General features: G+C 36.1%; 1 protein-coding gene across 1 annotated transcript in view; it reads right to left on the bottom strand.

Annotated features, from left to right (window-relative positions):
• Positions 1-4,781: 4,781 nt before the first annotated feature.
• The window catches only part of LOC121255185, a 28,559-nt gene continuing 15,121 nt past the window's right edge, over positions 4,782-18,219 (bottom strand). The window contains exons 3-7 of the mRNA XM_041155461.1: positions 13,874-14,582; positions 13,432-13,666; positions 11,872-12,837; positions 11,482-11,682; positions 4,782-5,265 (exon numbers count right to left, since the gene is read on the bottom strand). Of these exons, the coding sequence (XP_041011395.1) occupies positions 4,782-5,265; positions 11,482-11,682; positions 11,872-12,837; positions 13,432-13,666; positions 13,874-14,582 (2,595 nt within the window). The remainder of the gene's footprint in view (positions 5,266-11,481; positions 11,683-11,871; positions 12,838-13,431; positions 13,667-13,873; positions 14,583-18,219) is intronic.

The following is an 18,219-nucleotide window of genomic DNA, read 5'->3' as shown; positions in this document are numbered from 1 at the left end:
GTCCTAAGTTTGTCCATGTGCTTACTATTATAACATGTTGCAAAAGTAATATATTTTTAGCACAACAATTATAGTTAATTTTAAGAAAACTATAATTATTCAAAGCATGGAATGACATACCTGAGATAATCATTAATCTCCCGGCAATTATTTAGCACATACCACCAAACTTTACCCAACTCTCCATCAATTAAATCGTAACCCGTTTGTGCACCCAAGGGTCATACATTTTGGGAAAACACTGATAGCTCACGAGGAAGCGGAGCAGCAAGATCAGCAATTCACTCTTGACGATTAAATCTTATCTCAACACCATGAAGATATAGAGAGCAAAATGTTAACCATTCATCGTGTATATAGGCATCTGCTATTGAACTTTCAGCTCTGGCTTTATTCCCAACAGTGCGCTTCAGTCGACCCAAATATCTTTTAACTGGATACATCCAACGGAACTGCATTGATCCACCCAAAAGTGCCTCTCGCGGTAAATTTATTGCTAAATGGACCATGACATCAAAAAATGATGGTGGAAAGATCTGCTCAAATTTACATAGTATAGTAGCAATGTCTTCTTCCAATTTCGACAATACATCTCGATTTACTACCCGAGCGCACAAATCCTTAAAAAACATACATAGTTCAGATATGGCGATATATACATTAGATGTCATCTTCCCACGAATTCCCACAAGTAATAACTTCTGCAAAAATACGTGACAATCATGACTTTTCAATCCACTGATTTTCTAGTCATCAGGACTCACGCATCTACCAATATTTGAAGCATAACCATCTGGCAACTTCACACCTTGCAACCATTTGCAGAAATCCATCCTCTCCTCCCTGGTTATCGTAAAACATGCATGTGGCATGATCACCCTATTGCCTTCCACCAGCAAATATAGATTATGTTTAATTCCCATTCTCTCAAGATCTTTTCTCGTCTTGATCGTGTCTTTTGTCTTTTTGTTAATACTCATCAATGTACCCAGTATATTATCACAAATATTCTTCTCTATGTGTATTACATCCAAACTATGTCACAACATGCAGGATGACCAATACGGCAAGTCAAAAAAAATACTACGCTTTGTCCAATTCAATTCTAGTGCGCCTCATTTTCTTTTGTTCTTTCCCCGACCTTTGCCAAAATTGTTCACTTTAACATGTTGCAGTTGTTCCATTATCTCTTCCCCAGACAACTCTTTTGGTGCAATTCTATCCTCTACTTTCCTATCAAACTTAGTACGTTCTCTTCTCCAGGCATGATTTCCTGGTAGAAAATGTCGATGACCCATGAAACACAACTTCTGAGAATATTTTAGCCACTCACTAGTAGTTTCTTTATTACACGTCGAACACGCTAACTTCCCTTTCGTACTCTAGCCGGAAAGATTCCCATATGCCGGGAAATCATTTATAGTCTACATTACCGCAGCATGCATCTGAAAAGATGTCGACATGGATACATCATAAGTTCTAACACCTGTTTCCCATAACTCTTTCAGCTCTTCAATCCACGGCTGCATGAATACGTCAATGTCATTCCCAGGTGATCTCGGGCCAGGGATGAGTAAAGTTAACAAAAAGTTTGGGGTCTTCACGCACCTCCATGGTGGAAGATTGTAAGGAATCAATACTACGGGCCAAGTGCTATAACTTGTACTTATATTCCCAAAAGGGTTGAATCCATTTGTTGTGAGTCCCAGGCGCACGTTCCGAGCTTCTATCCAAACTCTGGATATTGATTATCGAATGACTGCCACGCAAGTGAATCAGCTGGGTGCCTCATATATGTGTCATTCTTAACTCTTTTCTCCTCGTGCCACCTCATATCATGATCTGTTTTCTTATACATATATAGTCTTTGTGACCTAGGTTTGAAGTGAAAATACCGCAACACCTTAACCGGCACGTTTTTCTTACCCTTCCACCTCGACTCTCCGCATACAGAATATGTTTGTTTCTCCTCGTTCTCATTCCAGAACAAAACACAATCATTCTTGCATGCATGTATGGACTTGTACTCAAATCCTAATTCCTTTCTCAACTGTTTCGCTTCATAAAAGTTCTTGGGCAATGCAGACCCTTCGGGAAGCACCTCGTTAAATAAGTCCAATACCATGTTTATTGCTTTCGTCGACATCCTGCACAATGACTTAATGTGAAGCAACCGAACAATAAACGACATTTTTGAATGTATTGTACAGCCTAGATAAAGCTCGCGCTTTGCATCTTCCCACATTGAAGCGAAATTATCACAATCAGTCCTTCCGCCACTTGAGATATTGTCGTCAACCTCATCCATAAATATCTCCACTCCAATGTCACCCAACATCTCCTCCATCTCATCCTGCTCATAATCATCATCCATGTGCTGCAAATAATTATGATGATCGACCAATACATCTGCTAACTGTTCATACGGCTCACCATGCAGTACCCATCAGGTATACCTTAGATCCATACCATTCACAAATATATGACTTTCTACTTCATCCAACCCTATCACACACAAATTTTTACACCCTCGATATGGACACTTAATGTAACCACGACAATTAGTAGAGGCCCGTGCAAAATCAATGAAGGTTCCTACTCCATGCGCATAGAGTATGTAATCCTTTCCAAGTCTATCGCTCAGACATATCCAACTTTTGTCCATTTCTAAAAGCAGCTATCTATTAATAACACGTACATAGAAAATTCACATGCATGTCATGCTCCAATACGAAGTTGCTTTTTTGATAAGGTAGTTGGTCCTATCCCATTCGAAATTATATTATCCATATTGCACAAATCTCGTCACTCTACTACTTTCCATGTTAGTAGGAATTTCGGCAGCACCTCCCCATAGTTCTCCAAATATACATGTTCAAATAGAGGGATTGTGACCCTACGAATAGTTACCCGAAGAACAGAAGAGGAAGACACCGAAACTTCATATTAAACGTGGAAAGTAGGAGTAACAAAAATGTGCAATATAGATAATATAATCTCAAACTGTCCACACTGGACAATTCAGGAATTAGTGAACACATAAATGTACACTAATTCCCAAACGAGTCTAAGGTTATTTATGCAATGTCACACGCGTCTATAAAAAAGCACTACAAACAATATATTTATGTTCTGTGTCTAGATTGTCAAACAAATAGTATTACATGTTATATTGTTAAACTAGAGAGAGATGAAAGATTATATTCACAAGTTTTGTATCATGAGTAGATACGAGGGCGAATGATCTTGAAGAAATGTCTATATTTTAGTCTAATTGCTTAACTGTCATAGACTCTCCAGTCTTGACAACTCTCAATTAGTAACTGTCAAGACCGGAAGAGAGTAATCAAGGCTGGAGAGACAATGACAGTCAAGCAAATTGATAGACATTTCTTCAAGATCATTCTGCCTCGTTGTTATTATATAATTGTTATTATAATTGTTATATATAATTTTAAAGGTTATTATGTAATTTTAATTATTATCATTCCACAATTATAATCTTAATTGTTATACTTAATTGAGTGAGTTATTTATTTATATAGACAATAAGTATATAATATTTATATAAGCATTTATTGGATCCTTATTTACTTACTCTTTAGTTTATAATAAATAAGTATATTTATTCCAACTATATGTATTTGGTAGGTACAAGACTTTTTTATTAAAGAGTATTTTAAAGATTATAATATAATTTTAATTATTATCATTCTTAAAGTATAATTTTAATTGTTATACTTAATTTCAAATGTTATAATATAATATTAATTATTATAATTCTTAAAGAGTTATTTTAATTGTTATACTTAATTCCAAATGTTATTATAACATTTTAATTATTATCATTCTTAAAGTATCATTTTAATTGTTATACTTAATTTCAAATGTTATTATATAATTTTAACTATTATAATTCTTAAAGAGTTATTTTAATTGGTATAATTAATTTCAAAGGTTATAATATAATATTAATTATTATAATTCTTAAAGCGTTATTTTAATTGTTAAACTTAATTCCAAATGTTATTATAACATTTTAATTATTATCATTCTTAAAGTATAATTTTAATTGTTATACTTAATTTCAAATGTTATTATATAATTTTAATTGAGTGAGTTATTTATATTTAATAAGTAATTATTAATTATAGTTATTGTATGTATATATATATTTTATATATAGTTAAGTTATATACTTTTTTTTTTCTTTTTTTAAAAGCAAGTTTTATACTATAGTTATAATTAGAATAATAATCATATTCTAACTAAATTAGTATGAATATATTATATATACTGATTAAATGTTAGATATTAAATCTCATATTAAATGTATATTAAATGTTTTTAATCTTTACTTAAATTAAAATCCTAAATTTATAATTTTCTTCTCAAAGAACAAATTTAAAAAACACAAAAGAAATTATTATATAAAAAATTCACATAAATACAAAAAACTAAACACAATATATTTCTAACCATATAAACATATATTCACACGAAATTCACAAATAATAATCATAATTATTTCAAGGGTAAGCATAAAATGATAACAATATGTATTAACATATTCCTAAACTTGAGTAAGCAATAACTATGTATTAACAAAACCTAAAGACAATATATTTCTAAACATGATAACATATTCAAACAAAATTCACAAACAATAATCACAATATCTCAAATCCATATCACAACATATTCACAATAACTCACAAACTATTCACAAACTATACAAACAATAGTCGAACCCCTCTCTCTCTCTCTCTCTCTCGTCTCCCTCAAAGCGCTTGTTTCAAATCTGGCTCGAGGAGGTGGGAGCTCCGACTCCTTCCCCCTCCCTCCTTGTCTTCCAACCCCGTCCCCTCTGGGTAGTACTCCATTTTTGTTTTTGTGTTTTGCAGGCTAAATAAGGGAGAATCGTGGATCTGGTGCTTCCGGCGACCATAAATCAGCATGTGCCTCTCCATGGCATTGCCCAACCGCCGATCCTCAAGACTACCGAAGGCGGCGCCAAACGGAGCGGCGAGTTGCTCGTACGTGCGGTCAGTAGAATCAGAGGCGTTTAGCGAGTGGCTTTCTCGCGCCGTCGGGAGGCCCTCTGCCATCTCCATGCGCGGCGTCGCTGGGTTCTGTGAGTTCGGAACCTCCATGATCGGGCGTCGGTTTTCTCCCAGGGCGGCGCGTGTACTGCAAGCGCCTCCGCAGCTGCTTGGAGCCTTTTCCTTTCTGTTGTTGCAGTTGTTTTCTTTGTATTTTAGTGTCCTGTATAATAAAAAAAAAAAAATCCAAACATTTTGTCCCTTCAGACATTGGTCTGAATGGTGTGATCCCCCCTCTCCGCCTAGGAGGTATATGGGGTTAGTGCACCCTACTTCGCGTAGTCGGGATAGGGGTTTTGTCACCTGGTTACTGTTTACTCTGCCGGGACAGAGATATGCAAGATGGATCTCTTAGACTTAGGTCTTTAGAGTTCTGTCGCCTGGGCTAGACCATGTCAGCCACGAAAGTGTGCTGGGGAGCTATTAACGTTTGTAACTGACTTGTTTAAGTCAAAGTTGTATGTCCTATATTAATGAAATGTGATCTCTTATTATAAAAAAAAACTATACAAATAATAATCACAATATTTCAAGAGTAATCATAAAATGTATAAACATATTGCTAAAGTTTAGAAATATACCTAGCACTCACAATATCCTCTTACAAATCCAAAGCTTCCAACTTGCCAAAACAACCAATCCTTCAAAAAAATACAACACTAATTTATTATTTTGTATTATATAACAAAAACACAATAAAAATATCATAAAATTAAAAAAAAAGAAGACAAAAACTCAATATTTTTTTCTTACCAAAACTCTCTCACTCTAACTCTCGCTCTCCCTAACTCACGTCCCTCTCTCACTCAACCCTCTCTCTCTCTCCTACAGGAGACTCTCGCTCAACTCTCTCTCTGTTGCGTGCAAGGGAGAAGCAGAAATGAGCCGTTTCCTCCCGTGCGTGTATTCATTAAGTCTAAAATTATTAGACCAGACGTTCGAACGTTTAAGTTGTACTTACGAACGTTATATTATCCCGCTCAATTTTAATATGACGTACGAACGTAAGAAAATAGGATAATTTTTCTGCGTTAGGACGTTTTATATAAATGTTCGAACGTACCCTTCGTATGACAGAGCATGAAATCTAGCGGGAAATTTCCCGTACTTTTATTTTTATGTTCGAACGTTAAGAAATTTGTCGTTCGAACATTCATAGATTTTCATTGACTAACGTTCAAACGTACAACTTGCACGCTGAACGTTCATATCATCAAAGAGTTACCATAATCGAGCGGAAAATTTCCCGCACTAATTTCCTAACGTTCGAACGTTCAAAAATTTGGCGTTCGAACATTATAATTTTCTAGTGATTTTCAGTCACTAACATTCGAACGTACAGTATAAACGTTCGAACATTTAGATCATCACATAGATACCTTAATCGAGCAGGATATTTCCCGCACTTTTAGTTTAATGTTCGAACGTTATAATTGAAATGTTCGAACGTACCCTTCCTAACAGATATAAAAAATACAGCAGGAATACATTATTAAAGTTCAAACGTTAAAAAATCATGGTCGGGCGTAAATTTGTATTCAATAGTTAGTATTCCTTAATATAATAGTTATATATACGTATTATTTTCTAGATACTCACAATATTTCTCTTCATTATAATTCTTTTTTTTTTTTTTAAAGTTGAAAAAAATATCAACTTCTTCTCACTATTTTCTTATTTCATACAACCTAGTTGTTCGAGATATTCTTTGTTACTCCATAAATTCTACATTATAAACTATATTATAGTGTAGTATATATACTATATTATATATATATATATAGTATGATAGCATAATACTTTAGATGAAAACATAATAATATAGTATATATACTATACCATATATATAAATCAATAATATATAATTAATAAAACGAACAACAAAACTTATATATATATATATAATGCACTATATAAATACTATATAGTAATGATTTTCTTGAATCACATTATCGGAGGGTCATAATTTGTATGACTTTCAACTTCATCCAACCCAGTTTCATACCGTTCATAAATATTCCTGACTTTCAACGACTATCAGCTGTTGCAGTACGGATGGGGCTACCACTTAATGGACACCTATCTCGATGTCTGAGGATACGTACGACCCACTTCATAGCCACAAACGCAACAAATGAAGGTACGCAACTATAACGTGATCACCAAGCTATCTAGCTAGTCGGTCTTTTATATATTTATTACTTGTAACATGCACAATCATGGAGGATGTTTGAACGTTACTTTGAAAATAAAATGGATCGATCCTCCCCAAAAAAATGCACTTTGCTATTTACTGATCCAATAGCTAGCCCCGTCTTTGATCTCCTTCTATATGAAAAAAGTATTATACTTTATATATAGTTAAGTTATATACTCTTTTTTTTATTTGTTTTAAGACATAAGTTACACTATACTTATAATTTGAATAATAATCATATTCTAACTAAATTAGTATGAATATATTATATATACTTACTCCATGTTAAATATTAAACTTCATATTATCTGTATATTAAATGTTTTTAATCTTTACTTAAATTAAGATCATAAACTTATAATTTTCTTATTAAACATATTCAATAAAAATTCAAAAACAATAATCACAATATTTTAAATCCATATCACAACATATTCACAATATTCTCACAACAATATTTATACTCATATTAATTCATCAATGAACACCATAAACTCACAAACTATTTATAAAATTCACAAACAATAATCACAATAACATATATAAACATATTGCTAAACTTTAGAAATATAACTAGCACTCACAAATTCAAAAAAATCAATTAATCTAATTGTCATTCATTAGGGAGAGTAATTTGATTCCAATCAAATTATTTAGGAAATTCTGTCTCATAACGTTCGAATGTTTCACCAAGACGTTCGAACATATGACGTTTCGATTACATAGCCGTTAAGGCTTATATGTTCGAACGTTAATTTTTTACATTCAAACGCTATTTTCATAAATTTTACGTCCAAACGTTTAATGAATACGTCCAAAAGTTCGAACAGATTTCCCATCGTGTCGATGTACTAAACGAGAAGGTCATTATATTGATTGAGGAGTTTCGCACAACAACATGATTTGTGAACAACACGTTGATCTGAGTGTTGTTTACAAACTTCTATCATATTTTTTACTTTATTTTTATTATATGTAATGAACAATATTATTTAATATATCTATTGTTTTTTAATTTCAATTCTCAATCTTTTTTAATTTTAGCTTATCTAACTTTAATGTTAAATAACTGTACTTCAATTCTCAACCTTTTTTAATTTGAAATATTCAACTTTAATACTAAATCAATTAACGTTCAAACGTGAATCACAAACGTTGGAACGTTGGCGCCAAATATTTTCATGTTCGCACGTAAATAGCCTCCATGTTCACATGTACAAGGAACATTCAAACATTAATATGTATACGTTCGAACGTAATGCAATTTCACAGTTGTCTTCAGTGATGATTTCCACAAACTGTCATAGAAAACTATTTTTTGTGACGGTTTGGACACTATAACATTTACAAAACCGTCACAAAAACTCATTTTTGTTGTAGTGTAAAGAAGTAGATCATCAAATCATGAGGTAAGCACAGGGCAAGTTGTTTGGTTATGGGAATATTATGCGGGGGTCAGAGCATACAAAACAATAGCTTTAACTGACTAACTAGATGAAAAAAACACATTTCAAACACACTTTAATAATTTGTTTGGGTTGATCGCTTTGAGAAAAAAGATTTAGATATTGATGTTTAAAATTTTAATTTTTTTTTAGGCTAACATTTAAAATACTTGTTTGGACCATATATTAAAATTAATTTATAGATCTACTTCATGCATCTGTTAAGCTCATATCTTCTTACTCGATCGAGAGATAGATGAACCTTGCCTCTATGCTCTTAAGAATCTGATAGTACAGTCTAGATATGAGGTCTAGTTGAGCACGCTGTCTAAAGATGATTGAGAATTCAAGTGAGCATCCTAACATTTATTGAAAACAAGGCTTACATGACTCCATCCCTCTAGGGTTCAATACAAGGAAAAATGATTTTTTTGGGCAACATTAAGTTGCAAGAGAGAGCCATAAATCAGTCGCAAAATAATTATTTCTGATTATTTCCAGAACCTCCAAGCTCGCAAAATAATGTTGTATGCGGCAGTCGCAAAATATTACTTTTTCGGCAACAATTATCGCCTGAAAAAGCCTAGCATTCACTGAACATTTCCCAAGCAATGATGTGGACACTGAGCAGGATGGATCTACCAGTAGATTTTCTTTGCCAAGGGCCCATGGGTCTTGATAATTGGTGGCATGTGCATGTCATTATGCTTCATTAGGTTCTCTGTGTGACTTGTACCTTGCATATCTTTATTTTAGTACAAGAATATTCTCTCCAAATTTTAAAAGTAAATAAAAAAATAAAAAGAAAAATTGTTTGCATTAATTTGTTGTTTTTCAAAGATTTGAAAAATGATTAGTGTTTGTGAAGGCCCTACTCTCTATGATTACCTAGTCCCAGCAAGAAACATAAACAAGGGCATGGTTTTTTTTTGATAAGAAATCATCCATCCATTTCATTAGAGAAAACGATTATAGACATTGATCAAGCCAAAGTAACTTGATAAATAAAGTTTGGAATACAATCCCACCACATTTGAATATTCTCAACTCTCCAAGCATTACGGGCAAGTAGATGAGCAGCCTTATTCCTTTCCTATAACCACGATTAAAGGAACAGGAAACAAACAATGCTTAAGCCTTTGAACTTCTGTAAATAGTACACCTAACAAAGAATCACCCATATTATCATTTTGAAGAGATTGAATAAGAAGCAAACAATCACTCTCAACAATAATATGTGAGATGCCCATAGTAGAACATAGCTGCAATCCTCAGAATATTGCCAATAACTCAATCACTTCTAGATGCTCCACTTCATTTTCTGCTCTACATGCAGCTATAAGCACTTTGCCATTTGCATCTCTTAGAATAGCTCCCACACATGCTCTTTGCAAATCTTCAAACATAGCCCCATTTGTGTTTAGCTTTAACACTAAAATAGGAGGTGGATTTGAACTGAAGTGAGGTCTCAACTGCACATTAGTTTTAACCTTAATTTCTAATTTAAAACTCTTCATAAGGCCTATAGCATGATTAATCACATATTTTGGACTCAGCCACACTTCTTCAAATTCCACCTTATTTCTTCTGTACCAGGAGGCCTAAACTAAACTAAAATATAAATCTAGTTTATCAGCTTTGTTGTCTTCTACTAGCTTCAAAGCTATGTAAAAAACTTTTAAGCTAGTGTTGCTAGGCAGAAAAGGAAAATACTCTTTCCATTCCTCCTTAATCTGAGGGCAACTAAGGAAAGCATGATGCATATCTTCTTGTGACAATGCGCAAAGGCTACACAAGCCATCAGTTAAGACCCTTTTCTTTAGCAAATTTTCCTTCGTTGGCAAATATTGTTTGGGACCTGCATCTTCCATAATACTTTCCACAATCTCTTTTGCTTGCTCATACTTGAAGATTCGGCATTACAACCCCTTCCTTGAGTGGAAATACAACGATAGCAGCTCTTTACTGAAAATGACCCAGACCTCCCATAGCTGCGAATCCTTTTGTCTGCTACATTACCAGGACAGATAACAACTTTAGAAATCTCTGCAACAATTATTGGATTAAAGAGAGATCTAATCTTTTGTATGTTCCACCATCCAGTTGTTTCATCAATAATAGTAGCAACAACATCATCATTGTTCTACCCAACAAGACTGTCTTCCTCCATTAATAATCTATGATTTAGTAGCCATTGATCTATCCATAAGTGAGCTGACTTTCCATCCCTAATGCGCCATCTACATCCTTCCTTCACCCACTTGTTAGCGTCCCATATACTTATCCAAGTATAGGATGGACAATAACCCAAATTAGCATCAAAGAACCTAGATTTTGAGAAGTACCTAGCTTTAAGCAACTTGTGAAGAATTGAGTCATCATCCTACAATAACCTCCGACCTTTATTTTCAAGGAGAGCAAGGTTGGAATTTCTGAGATCTTTAAATCTCATACCCCTTCTTGTTTTTTTTTTTTTTTTTTTTTTTTGAGAGATAGGTAACTTCATATTAATATCTCAAAAGTGGAGATTGTGAATACACTGAGGATAATCCTCTACATGAATTGAGTCCTCAGATAAGTCTGGAGAACTTTTAGCCAGATAATGCGCCACTTTATTGGCTTGTCTAAGTACATGACAAACAGACTAAGAGAGGTAAGTGCCTAATAATTTCTTGATGTCTTGATAAATCAGTCCCACCGTGCTCCAATCTTCAACTGAATTATTTATCCCATTTACCACTTGTTTTGAATCCCTTCAAAAATGACATTGTTGAGTCCAATCTCAATGCCAAACTGCACTACTTGCAAAGCAGCAAGTGTTTCTCCCAGAAGTGTGTCAGGAAAAGAGTAAAGGGGCTCTTGAGAGTTGCTGTCACAAGGCCAAACCAATCTCTGATTGACACCCCAATTCCAACCCTGCAGTTTACCTTGTTCCTGGCTGCATCCCAATTTAATTTGTAACAGTTGGTTGGAGGCTTACACCACTTGGCTAGGGTTGATTCTGAGAAGTTATCTTCTGTAGTTCCTTTCCAACTCATCCAACTCTGTAATACTAGTGGAGACAAGATTTAAGACCTATTGTGGTGAAGCAAATTTGGACTTAAATCTAAACTTGTTCCTTCTGTACCAAAGGTCCTTAGCTGTGAAAGCTAACTTAGTGTGTTCCTCTAAAGGAAGTGTGGATAGAAGCTCTGTAAGCAATTCATAAAAAGGTGCCTCCTCAATCCTACTTTTCTGTAACCTTCTTGAGCTATTACTCCATACATCCTGGGCTGCTTTGCACGTCCATAAGACATGGGACACATTTTCTGGATGAGTTAAACAGATAGGACACATGGGTGAATCAATAATCTTCATTTTGTGCAAGTTTACTCTAGTGGGAAGAATGTCCCAAGCTGATCTCCAGAGAAACATTTTGACTTTGTTTGGCACTCTAAGCTTCCATAGCAATTTCCATAGGACCTCATGATTAGTAGAGTCTGATGCTTGCCCCTTGTTGAGATCATTCACAAAGACTAGTAGATGGTATGCTGATTTAACTGAGAAGATCCCATTCTTAGTGCACCTCCAGACCAGCTTGTCATCGCTTTTACAGGGACTGATATGAATTATAGAAATGATAACAGCCTCCTCAAGGATGAAAACGCTCTGAACGAGAGGTAGGTTCCAAGAGTGAGTGTCTTGGTCGATGAGAGAGCTAATAGATGCTTTTGTGTTGAGCACCTTGGGAAGACACTGAGTCTTGTAAGACATTGGAATAGGCAACCATCGATCTGACCAGATCTTCACTTGGTTTCCATTACCAATCTTCCATAGAAGGCCCTCATAGAGTAATGGTCTGGCTGCTGTAATACTTTTCCACACAAAGGAATCACCCTTTCTAACTCTTGCAGAAGAAAATTCAGTTGAAGGGAAATATTTAGCTTTTAGGACTCGAGAGGCCAATGATTGAGTATTGGTGATGAGCCTCCATTCTTGCTTGGCTAATAAAGCTTTGTTGAAATCTTCAAAGTCTCTAAATCCCAAACCCCCAACCTGTTTACCCTTTCCAAGACCCTTCCAATTCAGCCAATGCATCTTGGAATTCTGGTTTCTAATCCCCCACCAAAAGGATTGCATTAGTTTATTAATGTTCCTCAAGATGCCCTTGGGAATTAGAAAAATACCCATGCAGTAAGTAGGTATGGATTGAATGACTGATTTCAGCAAGACTTCCTTACCTGCTGGGGATAGCAGGTTTGTTTTCCAGCTGCTCATTTGAGCTTTGATTCTGTCAAGGATGGGAAAGAAAGCCCTTGACTTACTCTTGCCTATGTAAGAAGGTAAACCCATATATCTTTCAAAGGGCCCCAAGGCTTCAATCCCAGCAGTAGACAGGATAACTTTTGGATCTCTTGCCTTGTATTCTTGCTAAAGTAGCTTGAAGACTTCTCAATATTTAGCCTTTGACCAGAAGTTGCTTCATATGAAGAGAGGATGTTACATAGCCTACCCCATTCCTGTGTCTGTGCTTTACAAAAAACCAGGCTATCATCTATAAAAAAGAGATGATTAACAGACAAGAAGCCTCTAGTAATAAGGAAGCTAGAGATTAAGCCCTTTCGTTCAATTTGATTCAATGCAAAGGTGAGAACTTCTAAGCATAGAAGAAACAAATAGGGTGAGAGAGGGTCTCCTTGATGTATACCCCTTGAAGGCTGATTGAGGTGAACCATTTAGTAAGATTGAGTAAGACACAGTACGAATACACTGCGTAATCAACTCAATCCACTCCTTATCAAAACCCATCTGTTGAAGCACAAGCTGTACAAAAGACCATTCTAGCCTATCATAGGACTTGCTTATATCTAACTTGAGGGCCATAAAACCTTCTTTGTGATTCGTCCTTCTGTTTTGCATTGAGTGCATTAGTTCATAAGCCACTACAGTGTTATCAGAAATCATCCTTCATGGAACAAAGGCACTTTGGGTGTCTGAGATTAAGTGAGGCAGAATGGTTTTTAGGTGATTAGCAATAACCTTTGCAATGATTTTGTAGAAAAAATTGCATAGGCTTATGGGCCTATAATCTGTGACAAATAAAGGGGATTTCTTCTTGGGGATGAGGGTGATAAAAGTATGGTTGATACCTTGGAAACCTGACTTGGTATTGAGGAGTTCTAGAACAGCAGCTACCACATCATCACCAACAATGTGCCAGTGCTTTTGGAAGAAAATAACAGGGAAACCATCTGGTCCCGGGGAACCCAGAGGGTTCATTTGAAAGATGGCTAGCTCAATTTCCTCTCTAGAGTAAACCTTTGTTAGGGAAAAATTCATCTCAAGCATGACAGTAGGTCTGAGGTTCTCCAATAGAGAGTTAGGGACAATAGGATTGAAGGAAGTGAAGAGGTCCCTAAAAACTGATTGGAATTCACCCCCAATGTCATCAGGATTTGTCAAGATCTGCCCCACCTTAGTTTGAAGTTTCTGGATAAGATTTTTCTGTTTTTTAACCGAGGCACATTTGTGAAAAAACTTGGTATTCCTATTACCATCTTTGAGCCATTTCTGTTTGGCTCTTTGGCACCACTTAAGATCAACTTCCTCTAGGGAAGCATCAAATTCCTTCTGTAAAACTCGAATGTGGTCATTATCCAAACCAGTATTGGAAGCTTGCAGAGATCTCAAAAGGTCAGTTTTGATATTTAAGGCCCGTTGGTGAGAAATTCTAGAGATGTTATACCACTCTCTCAGTTGATATCTACATCTCTCAAGTCCCCTTCTTGTGACATCTGCCTTTGAACCCGATTGGAGTGAGCCTTTCCATGCCCTTTTGATCAGAGACTCATAGCCCTCCTATTTGGTTCACACACTTTAGCCCAACTAATCCAATGGATTCTTTTCGCATCATGCCTTTGCCCCCACCAGAATCTTGCCATTAAACTCTCCAACTCAAAGCATAAACCTGATGGTAAAAGGAAACAACTCATAGAAAAAGATGGGATAGACAAAGCCACTACTTTCAATAACACTTACTTTCCACCCGTAGATAGTAATTTTTCTTTCCAATCTTGAAACCTCTTCCACACCCTTTGTTTAATAGACTGGAAAGCTCTAGACTTAGATCTACCAACTAAAGGATGTAACCCAAGATATTTTTCATTTTGTTGAATCTCACTATTACTCCATAATAGTTTAATCTCTTTGTTCAACCCCCTTTCTACATTACTACTAAAAGCCATAGTTGTTCTATCCTTGTTAAGTTTTTGCCCAGAAACATTTTCATAAGCTTCTAAAACAGCTTGGACTCTTATATTTTTCTCCACATCAGCCTTACAAAAGATGATATTGTCATATGCAAAAAGCAGATGGTTGATATTTGGAGCACCACTACAAATTTTCAATCCGGAGATCTCACCTCTAACCCCTGGTTATTTTAATAGAGCTGAAAGTCCTTCAATACACAGTAAAAACAGATAAGGGGACAGAGGGTCCCCTTATCTCAAACCTCTGGAAGGATAAATAGGCCCTTTGGGATCCCCATTAATCAAAATAGAAACGGAAATTGATTGCACATAATACATAACCAACTGAATGAAGGACTGCTAAAAACCCATAACTCCCATCACAGTTCTAAGAAAATCCTATTCAACACGATCATAGGCCTTACTCATATCTAACTTAATAGACATAAACCCTTTTTCCCCTTTTTTCTTATGCTTTAAAAAGTGTACCAGTTCATAAGCAATGAAGAAATTATCAGTTATTAACCAACTAGGTACTAATGCACTTTGAGAATCACCAATAATTCTTGGCAACACTAATTTAAATCTATTTATAATTTCCTTAGCGATAAGCTTATAGGCCACATTACATAAACTAATGGGCCTATAATCAGCAACTACAACAGGAGCAATTGGAAGGGGGTATAACATCCCGTATTTTAGTGTATTTTCACTGAAGGATTATTTTTATTAATTCAAAAATTTATTCTCTTGTTTTAAAATTTATCGGATATTTTAAATGATCTATTTTATGATCTTTAAATTGTGGAAATTAAATTTGATATGCTTTCTTAATATTTATTATTGTGATGCATTTAAATTGTTCTTCTTTTTAAATTAATTGATTGTTGGATTTAATTATTTTATTTTCATTGTATCATTACGTTTAAATTATTTTAATTGATTTGCTGTTTAAAAGTCATTTTCATTGGATCATTTTTGTGACCCAAGATGTGAGGATTGTACCTCACTTCTTTTCCCCACTTTTCTTTTTCTTTTTTTCTTTCTTTCTTCCGCTGTTTTCCTTCTCACCGTGCGACGCCCCTCCCTCTCTCTCCCCGTGCGTTGCTTCTTCCTCACCCAACCCGCCGCCGTCGGGCCGCCGTGCGCGACACGCCCCTCCCATCAGCTTCCCCACCGGCCGGTGACCACCTCCCTCCGTTTCCAGCTCCTCCATCGCGGCCGATAGCCCCCACGCCCAACACCAAGCCGTGACACCTCTTGTGCTCGCGCGCACCCGTCGCGCCACCACCAGCTACCATCTCTTCACCGCTTCATCCTCGACCTCATAGTAACGCAATGGACCCAACCCCAGCTCCAATCCGTCACCGGTGAAGCTTATTTATCTCCATTTCTGATTTGGACATCTTTGTCCTAAAACCACCATTTGTGCAACCACCCACGGCAAACCACCACTACCATTGGCTCCACCGACCTCTCTAAGTCCGACCCTATCAATTTCAGGTCTTGGTTTGTCTCCGTTCAAAAGTGGATTTTTGAGACCCACGGCCACAGTGCATTTTGCACTGTTCTGCAGCTGTGTTGCCACTTCTTGCACTTCCGGGATCCTTCAGAAATTATTATATAGCACTGTAAGTATTTTTCCAAATAACTATCATGATTTAAATGTATTTTTGCACTAACCCATATTATTGTGATTTGGTTGGACATGCCGGACTGAGTCCGAGGCGTTCGGGGGTCGGATGGATTGTGGACAGAGTTGTGTGTTTGGTTGGTATTGTGAAATGTTGGTTGTTGGTTTGGTGTTGTTCATGTACATGGCATATTGCACGCATGATCATGTTTGTAAAGGAAACTGGATTTTCGTATAATTGCATTCATGTTCATGTGTTTATTGAAAACTGGGTTTTCATGTGTTAAAGGATTTTGGGTGCGTGTGTATCACGACCCCAAGCTGAGATGGGGCATTATCTCGGTGGAGCTCCTCTGGTCACTCGGGAGTGGAATATACTGAGTGACGTCCCCTGGATTGTTGCTGGGCGATGATGGGATCGGACGAGATTGTCTCGTGCCGACTCTGTGGCCCCTCTGCTGGTGGGGGCTAGAGGATGCTTGGCCACGAACGCGCTGGACACGGAAATGGGCATCGCTACGAAGCCAGGACGTACAGATGATCCCTAAGGGAGATCATGGTGCATTGGTTAATGGATTAATGGGCTGTTTTCTAGGCAAATAGCGTGTGTTGAATAAAATGATTTTATGTGATTCATTTTCTAGGAAAATGAGGTTTTATTTATTTGGGTCATTTTCTGGGAAAATGACGCAGTATTATTTTTGGGCCAAAATGAGATTTTGGTGTGTTGAAAAATATTTATTTTCGGGGAAAATTATATTTTGGATCTGAAGCATATTTCATCACATGCATGCATGTTAGTTGCACTAATATGTTTTTATCTCGTGGTTATTTGGTTTATACTTACCTGCGGTACCGTTCTATGGAAATGCAAATTTCGATGCAGATGAGGCTGAGGGTGAGCCTGAGGATTCGGCTCTGCTCGAGGAGTGATCTGGGATCACTCGTTTTGGTTTCGACTTGTAATATATTTATTTTGAATGACTGTATAACTTTTAAACCACTTTTACTGATGTTTAAATTGTGTCTAAATTCTGGTACTTAGTTGACTTATTAAATTTATCCGCTGCGTTATTATTGTACACTGTTGCATGTACACACACTTGGCACTATCGTTGGGATGCGTGACCGTGTTGTCACCATCCTAGTATCTCGATTCCCGTGTCTCCTTACATGGGGTTGGGGGCGCCACAGGGGGGAATATCTCTCCCAACGTCCCCATATGATTAACGTTGTTATATCTTAGTTATATGGTTTTGCTGAGATTTCATGTCTCAAAAGTTTGATAAAGGATTAATTTAGATTAATCCTCTTACAAAATTAGCTCATGAAGATGTGATATGTATTTTGATGTAATGAATTAACGTGGAAGATCACTGAGGTTTGATTGTAGGACTAGCTACACCGTTCAAACAATGTGTCACAGAAAATCTGGTTTTGGTTTGACAAAGGATTAATTTAGATTAATCCTCTTACAAAATTTGCTCATGAAGACGTTACATGTATTATGACGTCAGGCAAAGAAAAATGAATTAACGTGTAAGATCACTGAGGTTTGATTGTAGGATTATATTTCTTGGATTTTATATATGGATAATAATTAGGTAATGATTAG

The sequence above is a fragment of the Juglans microcarpa x Juglans regia genome, chromosome 3D, assembly GCF_004785595.1.
Source record: "Juglans microcarpa x Juglans regia isolate MS1-56 chromosome 3D, Jm3101_v1.0, whole genome shotgun sequence".
Classification (NCBI taxonomy): Eukaryota; Viridiplantae; Streptophyta; class Magnoliopsida; order Fagales; family Juglandaceae; genus Juglans; species Juglans microcarpa x Juglans regia.
This window is presented reverse-complemented; position numbering and strand designations above follow the sequence as displayed.